The 12328-nt window shown below is 40.8% G+C and overlaps 1 protein-coding gene across 1 annotated transcript in view; it reads right to left on the minus strand.

The window, feature by feature from the left end:
- The window catches only part of GLB1L3 (galactosidase beta 1 like 3), a 53115-nt gene extending 41135 nt beyond the window's left edge, over positions 1-11980 (minus strand). Inside the window, exons 1-4 of the mRNA XM_029915653.1 lie at positions 11928-11980; positions 11036-11169; positions 10676-10886; positions 346-414 (exon numbers count right to left, since the gene is read on the minus strand). Of these exons, the coding sequence (XP_029771513.1) occupies positions 346-414; positions 10676-10886; positions 11036-11169; positions 11928-11950 (437 nt within the window). The 5' untranslated portion in view covers positions 11951-11980. The remainder of the gene's footprint in view (positions 1-345; positions 415-10675; positions 10887-11035; positions 11170-11927) is intronic.
- Between the last annotated feature and the right edge of the window lie 348 nt (positions 11981-12328).

Consider the following 12328-nt stretch of genomic DNA (forward strand, 5'->3'; position numbering starts at 1 on the left):
CTAAGAGTGAATCTGACCATAACGCTCTTGCTACACTAGACGGTAAGCCCTGTCCCAGCCCAGGTGGCTGGACCACACTGCAGAATAAGGCAGACACTGGGGATTAGGCACCTCTGAGTTGCAGTGAAAAGGTCTGAGCTCAGAGGAGGCAAATCCAGACCCCTGAGAGTAACAGCTTCATGTCTGGAGAGCATCTGGGTCCTGAGAACAAGTTTCCAGATCCCCAGCCTGTCTCTGGTTCTCACTGTGGAATGGAGATGGCCCTTTGATCCCTGACTAACCCAAGAGGCCACCTCTCTGCCTCCCCACCCCAGGCCAGGCCACAGAAGCAGTGACTGCACTTACTCCAGGTCCAGGTTGCCAGAGAAGTCAAATTTGCCTCTTTGGGGCTCATGGAGGTTCCATGGAACATAGCTGTAATAGGGAAAGGGAAGGCAAAAATAAGCATTTTTTTATTTCTTTCTTCTAAATTTTGAGGTCAGTCCTAAATCCATGTTAACACCTGGGATAGCTCTATTTGGAAATAAGTTGACATTTCCAATGGCAATTAAATCTGTATCACATGAACAATGACTATTGTCAATAGTTCTTTTCTTTATTAAACATCTGTGATCCAAGCTGCCAATAGTCCTATGATTCTAGATTCGATGGATTTATATACGTAAATTATCCTACTCACCACCCCATTGTCTGTTACTACAAATTAAGAAAATAAAGAAAAAGATAAAACCCACAGATGTCTATATTTGTCCAATAAATTTTTGCGAAGAATTAATCAAAATAAGAATAGAGGAGGACTTCCTACAAGGATAATGGAGATAGAATAAAGAAAAGTTGCACCTTTAGATTTAGCAAGATGGACCATGCCAAGGTCCTCTCCTATAGGGCTGAGTCTGCAGGGTCAAAGGGACATGTGTAAAATTTTTGTTAGGTGCTATTTTTATTAGGTGACTATCCTTTTGTGTGTGTGTCATTGAAAGGACACAGGTCTGAACCAAACTGACTCCATGACAGGCTTCAAGTTTCCCCTCTGACCTTGGAGGCCAAAGTGTCAGTGTCTCAGAATCATTAGACAATAAAAGGGCACAGATTGCTCCACCAGGGACCACCCTAGTAACACCCAATCAGAAGCGGCCAGCTAAAATGCTTAACATTCCTAAGGGCAGGGCTAGAGATAGAAGCTATAGATAATCACTTATTGCTTAAGGCTAGTTGCACCCTACTTGAGGGTCCTGGGTCCTGGGTCCTGGATCCACTCTATAATTGGTTAATACTCTAAATGTTGTGATTGGGTCCCGCCAAAAGTAACGAACACTCTGGACAATGTGTATGGTTAAAGTAACTGCCAATGATGTTAGGCGTTAATGATTGGATCACTGTACCTGTGTCACAATTTCCTGTAACTCCCCCTTCCCAAAGCCCATAAAGGCCCTATCTCGCCTTTGTTCGGGGCTCTCAGCATGGATCCACTGTGCTGGTGAAGTCTGGAGACCCAGTTTAGGCCAGGCAAGCCTAAGCCCGTAATAAAGTCCTTTGCTTTTGCATGCGTGACTCGGTCTCCCTGGTGGCCTCTGGTTTGGGGGGATGATATTGAAATCTGGGCATAAGATCATCAACAAAGTTCTTGAGTGTTGTGCCCCTAACCTCGTGTTTGTCATTAGCCCTGTAGTTCTTGTTACACAATTTGGCACAATGTATATTTGTAAGAATGTATGTGTTGCATTATGGCAGAACTGATTGTATTTCAAGATCTTTTGTTGTGAAGAAAAATGAAGAGTTGGTTTGCTAAAAACTTAAATGTGCATGATAAAGTTTATAGCCATACACTGAGAGAACTGAATAAAAATATTTTGCTAAATGATGTTCACAAATGACTTATTTCAAAAAATATTGCTAGAAAAAGTTGAAAACAAAAAGATGGAAAAAGATATATATGAGGCAAAATTATTCTAGCAATCTTAAATAGGAGGCAAAATAGATTTATAAGGCAAAAACATTCCTCACAAATAGATGTTAAGAGGCATCAAAAAATAGTAAAGGAAATGATCCATCAAGAAAATATAGTAATCATGGCCTCACATGCTCCATAAACATGGCTTCAAGTAAAAGAGGAGTTTATTGAATCAGTAAGGGTAGAAATCCAGTCATAGGGGAAAGATTTAAAATACTTCCCTAAGAAACAAAGAAAATAATAGAAAATAGTTGTATGAATATAGATTTGAATAACACAAATGAAAGGCCAGATCTAAGAACTCCGTAGAGAACTGAGCCAATAGATGGAGTATATATATTCTTAAAAAGCACATATAACAGTTGTCAAATGCAAAATAAATCTCAACAAATTTCAAAAACATACATCACATAGTCTGTGATCCCAAGGCAAATGCAACCACATTAGAAAATTATGCTTGACAATGATAAAAAGTTAAATAAATAAATAAAACAGAAAACATATTCCCAAATAACTCAAATGTTCGAGTACAAACGACATTCAAAGTATTACATAGTAATATCTATTTTGAAACTTCATACTAGCAGGAATAAAAAAAAGAATCTAAAGGCTTTTGAGCAAACAGATCACACACCAAGGATAAAATATCACAATGGCATCTGATTTCTCAGTAGCAACATGGCAAACTAGCTAGAAAATTCTGTCTTCAGTAGCCGGAGAAGCATTATGTGGAGACCACGCTAAGTGGAAGCCGAGCAGGGATGGTGAATTAAAATCAAGAATTCAGCTTTCCAAGGCAACATGGCAGAGAAATAGGGAACTCCATACTTCCCGTCCACATCTCTCAAACAAAGGGCTGAAGCCAACAGACACTGAACGGCAAGAGACAGGGAGGAAAAGAGACAGAGTCGACTAAGAAGACAGTCTCATAGATGCATAATTGCGAACTAGGGAAGATAAAAACAGGACAGGACCAGAGGCACTGAGGAGGGAGCTCCTCTGTGGAGAGACAAGGGAAGAGAAAGAGCTGCTGAAACTGCTCATAGAACTGTCCACAGAGAAGAAAAAAAACCTCAGCCTGGGAAAGAGAAGAATTGTATCATCCCATCTCTAACCACATGGTGTCTGGAGAGAGATCCTATCTCTAATTGCAGTGCTTTCTTCCAGTCAGCACCAGGAGGAATTTCTCCCTTATAACCCCTACAGGATCCCCAGCTAGGAAGCTGCCCAGCCTTCAGGGTAACATTTTGGGCAGTATCATTAAAGCACGCAGACTAAGATCTGGAAATGAGGCAGAGCTTGGGACATAGAACACGGCCCACCTTGATTACTCACAAGGAGATCGGACCCAAAAGAGTGATTTGCAATGCTTGGCTCAAGAAGGGACTGGGGCAATGCCATTTTTCTCCCCACAACCACCAAGGCTGGGCCTCAGCGAGTGGCCCTCAGGACCCACAATGGAAGCCAGACTTGCCTACACCAAACCATGCCCATCCACTCTGGAGAGCTGCCTTTTTTTTTTTTTTTTTTTTTTTTTTTTTTTTTTTTTTACTGGAGCCTGGGGCAAAACCAACATTGACACATTGCCGTGATTAACTGTAGATCAATTCTTACTTTTCAGATATATTTTCCCTTACCTCATTCTTGTCTCTCCTCTCTGCTGAATTGGGCACTCTTGTTATTGGTGTGCTTAAACAGTCACATTTAATCCATTCTCTTGATGCATATTTTACACCTCCATCATTACCTTCCTTTTTTTCTCTCTCTCTGGAATAATCAGACTATATAGTTTCTCTGGATAACATTATCTTTGTTTCTTTCTCCTCACCTCCTACCATATTCTTTTTCTCTCTCTGAACTAAGCTTTTTAATCTCTCTGCCTGGTCAACATTCAATTTCTCTTTCTCCCCACCACTGTCATTTCTCTCTTTGTATATGCTCTTCCATCAGCTCTGCCTCCACCCTGCTCTTTATTTGTAGCTGAGATTTCTGGTTTTATACTTTTAGACTTCACTTTGTTTTTTGTTCTTTTTGGTTTTTTTCCTTTTTGGTTTGCTTGTTTGTTTGATTTGTCTGTGTGTTTGTGTGCTTTTGTTCCCTGTGTATTTGTCTGTCTGTTTCCCTTTCCAAGGCTACCTTAAGAAACAAGCCAAAGTATACATGGTGGAAAATCACAAATGTCACTATGAGTAGGGAAATAAAACAACCAAAGTCACAACAAGGGAGACCAAAGGACACCATTAAAAGAACACTTTCTGAATGGACAGGCGGTAGACAGTCAATGAGCCTCCTTTAATATAGCAATACTCATAGGTGCAGAGTGCATAACCAGCTTTTAAAGCTGACAAGAGACAGAAAGTTAGCCAAAATGACAAAATGGAAGATTCTCCTTTAAAGAAAATCCAGGAAGAAATGACAGCTAAGGAATTCCTCAAAACAAATATAAGCAACATAACTGACAAAGAATTGACAACAAAAGTCATAAAATTAATCACTGGGCTTGAAAAAGGCATGAAAGACACCAGAGAAGCTATTGTTACAAAGATTATGGACCTTAAAAATAGTTGTGATGAATTTAGAAATGCTATAAATAAGGTGCATAATAAAATGGAGGCAGCCACTGCACAGATTGAAGAGGCAGAGAGGAGAATAGGTGAATTAGAAGACATAATTATAGAACCTAATTATAACCATAATTATAGAAAAAGAGGAAGCTGAGAAAAAGAGAGTAACTGATCTAGGAGAACAAAAGGAGAATTCAAGACCTGACTATATATGCCAACAAATGGGACAAGCTAGAAGAAATGGAAAAATTCCTAAACACACATGCACTACCAAAATTCAAACGGGAAGTGATAGAAAATCTTAACAGACCATAACTAGGGTCTGGGTAATTGTACCAGATATTTAAATCAGAGTTAATACCCATTTTTCTTAAGTTATTTTAAAAAAATAGAAATGGAAGGAAAACTTCCAGACTCAAAACCAGCATCACTTTGATTCCCAAACCAGAGACCCAACAAAAAAAGAGAACTACAGGCTAATATCCTTGATGAATACAGATGCAGAAATCCTCAACAAGATACTTGCAAATCGAGTGCAACAGCACATAAAAAGAATTATTTACCATGATCAAGTGGAATTAATTCCTGGGTTACAGAGCTGGTTCAATATTCACAAATCCATCAATGTGAAACATCAAGTTATTAAATGAAAAGATAAAAACCATATGATCCTGTTGATAGATGCAGAAACAACATTTGACAAAATACAGCATCCTTTCTTAATAAAGACCCTGAAAAGGGTTGGGATAGAAGGAACTTACTTAAACATCATAAAAGCCATTTATGAGAAGCCCATAGCTAATATCATCCTCAATGGGGAAAAAACTGAGAACTTTCCCCCTTAGACCAGGAACATGACAGGGATGTCCACTCTCACCACTGTTGTTTAACATAGAGTTGGAAGTCCTAGTGTCAGCAATCAGACAACAAAAGGAAATAAAAGGTATCAGAATTAGCAAAGATGAAGTCAAACTTTTACTTTTCACAGATGACATGGTACTCTACGTGGAAAACCTGAGCGACTCCACCAGAAGCCTACTAGAACTGATCCATGATTTCAGCAAAGTCGCAGGGTACAAAATCAGTTGCATTTTTATACACCAATAATGAAGCAACAGAAAGAGAAATTAAAAAATTAATCCCATTCACAATTGCACAAAAACCATAAAATACCTAGGAATAAACCTAACCAAAGATGTAAAAGATCTGTATGATGAAAACTATAGAAGGCTTATGAAGGAAATTGAAGACAGAAAGAAATGGAAAAATATTCCATGGTCATGGATTGGAAAAATAAACATTGTTAAAATGTCAATAATACCCAAGCAATCTACACATTCAATGCAATCCCAGTCAAAGTTGCACCAGCATTCTTCTCAAAGCTAGAACAAACTATCCTAAAATTTATGGAACTCCGAAAGACCCCGAATAGCCAAAGTAATATTGAAGTAATATTGAAAATGGGAGGCATCACAATCCCAGACTTTAGCCTCTACTACAAAGCTGTAATAAGTAAGATAGTATGATATTGGCACAAAAACAGACACATAGACCAATGGAATAGAATAGGGAGCCCAGAACTGGACCCACATGTGTATGGCTCTTTAACACATGGTGCTGGGAGAACTGGACCATAACATGCAAAATAATGAAACTAGACCACTTTCTTACACCATACACAAAAATAAACTCAAAATGGATGAAGGACCTGAATGTGAGACAGGACAATATCAAAACCTTAGAGGAGAAATCAGGAAACAGCCTCCCTGACCTCAACCGCAACAATTTCCTACTCAATACATCCCCAAAGACAAGAGAATCAGGACCTAAAATGAACTACTGGGACCTCGTCAAGATTTAAAGCTTCTGCACGGCAAAGGAAACAATCAAAACTAACAGGCAGCCGATGGAATGGGAAAAGATAGTTGCAAATGGCATATAGGATAAAGGGCTAGTATCCAAAATCTATAAGGAACTCACCAAACTCCGTACCCTAAAAACAATCCAGTGAAAAAATGGGCAAAAGACATGAACAGACACTTCTCCAAAGAGGACATCCAGATGGCCAACAGACACATGAAACCATGCTCAGCGTCATTCATCATCAGGGAAACACAAATCAAAACCACACTGAGATACCACCTCATGCCTGTCAGAGTGGCTAAAATGAACAAATCAGGAGATTATAGATGCTGGCGAGGATGTGGAGAAATGGGCACCCTTCTACACTGTTGGTGAGAATGTAAATTGCTGCAGCCTCTCTGGGAAACAGTGTGGAAGTTCCTCAAAAAAGTAATAATAGAACTCCCCTATGACTAAGCAATAGCACTGCTAGGAATTTACCCAAGGGATACAGGAGTGCTGATGCATAGAAGCATATGTACCCCAATGTTCATAGCAGCACTTTCAATAATAGCAAATCATAGCAAAAGCCTAAATGTCCATCAATTGATGAATGGATCAAGAAGATGTGGTTGATATATACAATAGAATACTATATGGCAATGAGAAAGAATGAAATCTGGCCATTTGTAACAATGTGGATGGAACTCGAGGGTGTTATGCTAAGCGAAATAAGTCAGACAGAGAAGGACAGATACCATATGTTTGCACTTATAAGTGTAACAGGAGAAACTTAACAGAGGACCATGGGGGAGGGGAAGGGGAAAAAATCGTTGGGGAGAGGGAGGGAGGCAATCCATGAAAAGCTCCTCACTACTGAGAACAAACTGAGGGCTGATGGGAGTGGGGGAGAGAGAAAGGGGGTTGATGGGCATGGAGGAGGTCACTTGTTGAGATGAGCAATGGGTGTTATATGGAAAACAACTTGACAATAAAACTATAAAAAAGCAGTATTACACAGCAAAATTAATGGGATATGTAACCAAAGCAATAAATAAAGGTACACTCATATCCCTGAATAAATATATAAGAAAACACAAAATCCTGGGGGAAAAAATGAGCTCAACTCTTCAACTCAGGAGACAGAAATGAAAGAAGAGGAAAGAGAAGAAGGAGGTGGAAGGGAGGAGGTGGGGGAGGAAGAAAAAGGAAAGGGGAGAAAATGCTAAACCAAATAAGGTAGAAGAAAGGAAATTATACATAACTCAGGAGCTATCCAATAGAAAACAAAAAGATACAGAGAATATTAATAAAGATACAAGCTAGTTCTTTGAAAAGACTAAACATTTAGAGATTAAGAGGAAAAAAGGTCTAAATACACAATATGATGTACAACCTCCAAGAAATAAAGAAGAATTTTTAAAAGTCCTAGTCAATCCAAAAGAAGAAGAAAGAAAAAGAAAAAGATCTATAGAATACAAATGTATACACTCTAGGAGAAAAACCAGTAACCATTTAAGTAAGTTATAGTACCCCAAAAGTCTTCACCTCACAACCACAAAAGACAGTAGTCACAGAGGTTTTACAGGTGAATTTTAAGAAGCATTCAGGGTAAAGATAATTCTTTTGCAAGATATTTCATAGAAGAGAAAAATATGCATTTATAGTCACTTTATGAGTTTATTGTAAGATTGATATCAAAACTAGACAAGATACTAATGAAAATAACAATTTTAAATCCATTTCGGTTTTAATAATAAACATACATATCTGAAATAAAAGACTAGTAAATCAAGCCTAGCAATCTATGTGTGTGAAAGTGTGTTTGCACATTCATATGTTCATGTCTCCTAATCAAATAAAAATTATCCCAGAGCCATGGATTGATTGAATATCAAAAAAAATTGTTCATATAACTTATTACTTCAATAGATGAGTGAAGAAAAACCATATAATTTCTTCAATAAATGCAGAAAAAAATCTCAATAAAACTCAATGATTATTTATTATTAAATTATTTGTATAGTAAATGAGCCAACAATCAATTTACTGCCTGCCTCCCAGCTTCAAATTCTTGCTTTAGTATCAGCTCTGCAATAATGGAGCCAGCCCTCGAAGCATTTTCTCCTTTATAGTGAGTACCACCTTTAGCTTTGCCACAAGAGGGCGGTGGAGGGACATGCAGGAGGAAAGGGGCTTCTCTACTGATTTCCAATGCAGTTTTTGGATTTCTTTGATCCTGCTGTATACCACCTATCTGGTAGGTGGTGTAGATGTGAGGACATCTGGTGGTTCTTTCTTTTTAAAAAATTCAATGCATCATAAGTATACTCTGTAACAACCAGTGTAGAAATAACCCGCAAAGGGAAGGGAACTCAACTATTTTGGAATTAACGTAATTAATATAGGTAGCTACAGATGTAAAACATTATATTACATAGCCCATAGCATGTTGCTAACCCTTTTCTGTTCTTTCCCTTTCTATAATGTAAGACTGCCTTTACTTTTCCCTAATGTTAACTAATAAAATCCTACAGCTTGACCACGAAGACAACAGACACTTTTAATTGCTGGTGCCAAACCAAACATCTCATCAAGAAACCTAAAAATACATTCTGCATCACAAAATGATAAAATACCCTGCAAAGGAGACTTAGACTTGACAAGACTGTACAAGCAGGGTTGCAAAGCTCTGTGAATGTCCTCCTCAATCTCTAAGTAAAATCCATAATTATGAAAGACAGTTCAATTGCTTAGCAGCTGAAACCAGGAGCCAGGCTAAACTCAAAGCGCAGCTCCATTATCACTCACTAATTGTGTGTCTTTGAGAAAGTGCCTTAACCTCGCTCTGCTGGAGTTTTCTCACCTACAAAAGATAGTGATACCACTATTCACCACATAGTATTGCTATTGAGATGAAGTGAATTAATACTTTCCAGGCTTTAGAACATGCATAGCTGAGTGTAAATACTATATACACGTTCACTGAGTGACTAAAACTGGTTACTTTACAGTGTAGATATGTTTAAATCAGAATCTCCATCCTCTGTCAAACACGGCCTCTTTACACTAAGGGTGGGTGTCCCTGCCTTTTTTCTGACTCCAGAAACACCATTCCCATATGCCTGTCACAGTGTTGCCTTCACAGAGTTGTTTCTTTACCCTTCAACACACCTTTCTTGACTCCCAAATTTTTTGAGTCTCAAGACGGTTCTGGAAATAGGTCTGTTATGAAAGGATCTACACTATTGCTAATTCAAATGTGATTTTTATTTGGGGCTAGTTTTTATGTGACTGGCCATCTGGGCACAGGCAGGAGTCTATGCCTCGGTAGGACTTTGGTGACATCGTCATTCACAACTGCATGGTCACACCTTGAGGAGATTGTGGGAGCAAGGTAGTTAAGATCTCTATGCCTGTTATTGTCCCCCCACAGTGAGAATGATACTTTCCAGCCCACAGGACAGCTAGTTGGAGGATTACGTGACTTTATGAAAATGATTACAAAATGCCCAGCCATCAGTACACCCTATAGATATGTTACTTTTTGTCACTATACACTTAATCATGTTAAAGATCACACCAGATTTATCATGTTAAATGTATATTTAATCATTTTACATTTATATTTAAATTCTTATGATTGACTAACCTAGGTTTTTGTCATCATAATGAGTACAGGCATTGTGATAGGCATTTTTCACATACATCAGGTAAATGCTTTATCTCATTTAGTCACCAGGACAAACTTTTGGAGCCATTTTTATTTTGTTTACTTATAGATGAGGACATTAGGGCCCTGGGAGGTAATGGTTTGAGGCAGAGTTGGGACTGAAGACAGACAGGTCTGTCTGAATCTCTGTGCTCTTAATTATTAATGCCATTAAACTTCACTTGAGTGACACTGGTATTTCCTTACACTTTCATTTTATTGATGCTATTATTCCTTTACAAGCTCACCTTCATTTACATAAAAATTGTTTTTAAGACACCATGTATTTATCTGTAAATATACTTAAGCATTTGTCATTAAGCTGAGGGCTCCTAAGAACCCAATGACTCTCCTATTAGAGAGATTCCTGTGGGAATCACTTACTCTTTCTGTTTTTCTCTCATTAACCTTACCCAAGTCTGTGACCACAGCAAACTAAATGTGATATATGACACTTAAACATAAAGGGCACGTACTAAAAATGACTATTCAGAAGGTACACCCTCAGACAGGGGGTCTCCAAACCAGAGGCTCTGAGCCTGAATACAGATGTTAGCAGTCCCTGCGGGGTAGTCAGTTCACAAAGACCTAGGGTGCAGCACTCACGTGGTAAGGGTGTTGAAGCCACAGGCCTTCAGCTTCAGCAAGCGGTCCCTCCAGTACTCCCTGGGCACCCGGAAATAGTGGATGGAGCCCCCGAAAATCAGAAACTTGTGACCTCCAAGGGTGAAGTATGGCTTACTTCCAACTCTGCTTTCAGTCTGAAGTCCCACAGATCGGTCCATCAGGTTGAGGGGGGTCAGGTAAGACCAATTAATCATGCTGAGAGAGAGAGAAAAAGAGGAGAGGCTGCCATAGCCTTGCCAGAGAAGGAAGTTCTTGCAGCAGGACTTACTCTGGACATGCTTCTCATATAATTTTCTCCGAGAAAAGAGAAAAGGCTCCCTTCCCTCCCCACCCAGGCAAACCTGTACTGGGCTGGTTGTAGCTGTGCATTTGCAAATAGAAAATCCTCCTTATCTTTCACCGGAGGAGCAAAACCTGATAAGACAGGTGGCAGGAAAATGATGCAAAGGATTCTTTTCCAGGAGAGACACAGGCTGAAAGAGAAGAAATAACAATGACAAGGAGAAAACACTGGACTGGTCAAGCTGTAAGGACCAAAATGCTTGCTGCTCTAGAGGCAGGTTAGAGGCAAGTGCCACAGAGACTCCTATCAAGGCAGGTCACCGAGGCTAATGGACAGAGAGGCTGGGGCTTTACCTGAGTCTGCTGCTGTCCCCTGCACCCCCAGGGCTGTCCCAGAGCCCATCTCAATACACCTAGAAAGCTGAGGATAAACAATCCTAGAAGCCCGCAGAACAGGGATGGGAACTGGAAGAGAGGATTCTGGGGAAAGCTGCAGAAAGGGTTAGGGAGGAAGCTATGGAAAAGCTCAGTGACAGGTGGAAGCACTCTGTCCACCAAGTTCAGAAAGGCTGCAGGGCCCGATCACTGGAGCACTTTGTCAGCATCCATGCGCTGGTTCTCTTCTTTCTGGGGTGATGGATAGACGTTCAGCAGGGCTGGCTTCTCTAAGGTGTGGGCAGAAGAAAGACCTGGAGGGGAGAAAGCTTGAAAGGGAAGTCGATGAAGAGAGACTCAGGCACGAGGACCTGCGGGGGCGTTCCCGTCCAAACGGGCCCTTGCTCCACGTATTTTTCCCAGTTCCCAGCGAAATAAACGCCTGTGGATGCCTGGCGCACTAACGGAACGAAGAGGGAAGTCTAGGGGACCTCCAGGGTTGGGCGCCCAGGACGATCCGGCAGGCCGAGTCCCGCACTGAGCTGCCTGGCCAGGGACAACTGCGCCGAGTCACCTGGAGCGCTGCAGGGAGCCCATCGCCCGCAGCCCGCGATCCGAGGTCCCGCCTGCTCCCGCCACAGCTCCACGGACCCAGGCTCCGCACCAGAGCCCGGGAGCCTGCCCGCAGTGCCCAAGTCTCCGGCTCTGGCGGTGGAAATGGCAGAGCCCCGCATCTGACCCTGTGAGTCCGAATCGCCGGTGTGCGCAAATGCCTTTCAGCCCGAGCAAGTAAGGTGGGAGGGTCTCGAGTTATCTCCACGACCTTGGTTTCCTACACTGTGTGTCACCAGCCTAACGGAACGGAAAGAGCGATAGGTGGTAGGGAAAGAGGACAAATTAGCCTACGCGTGCTCCGCAGGCTCAGGGACTGGCGAGAGCCCCTCGGGCTGCAGACAGCGCGTTCAGACTAACGGA

Source organism: Suricata suricatta, chromosome 11, assembly GCF_006229205.1.
Source record: "Suricata suricatta isolate VVHF042 chromosome 11, meerkat_22Aug2017_6uvM2_HiC, whole genome shotgun sequence".
NCBI lineage: Eukaryota > Metazoa > Chordata > Mammalia > Carnivora > Herpestidae > Suricata > Suricata suricatta.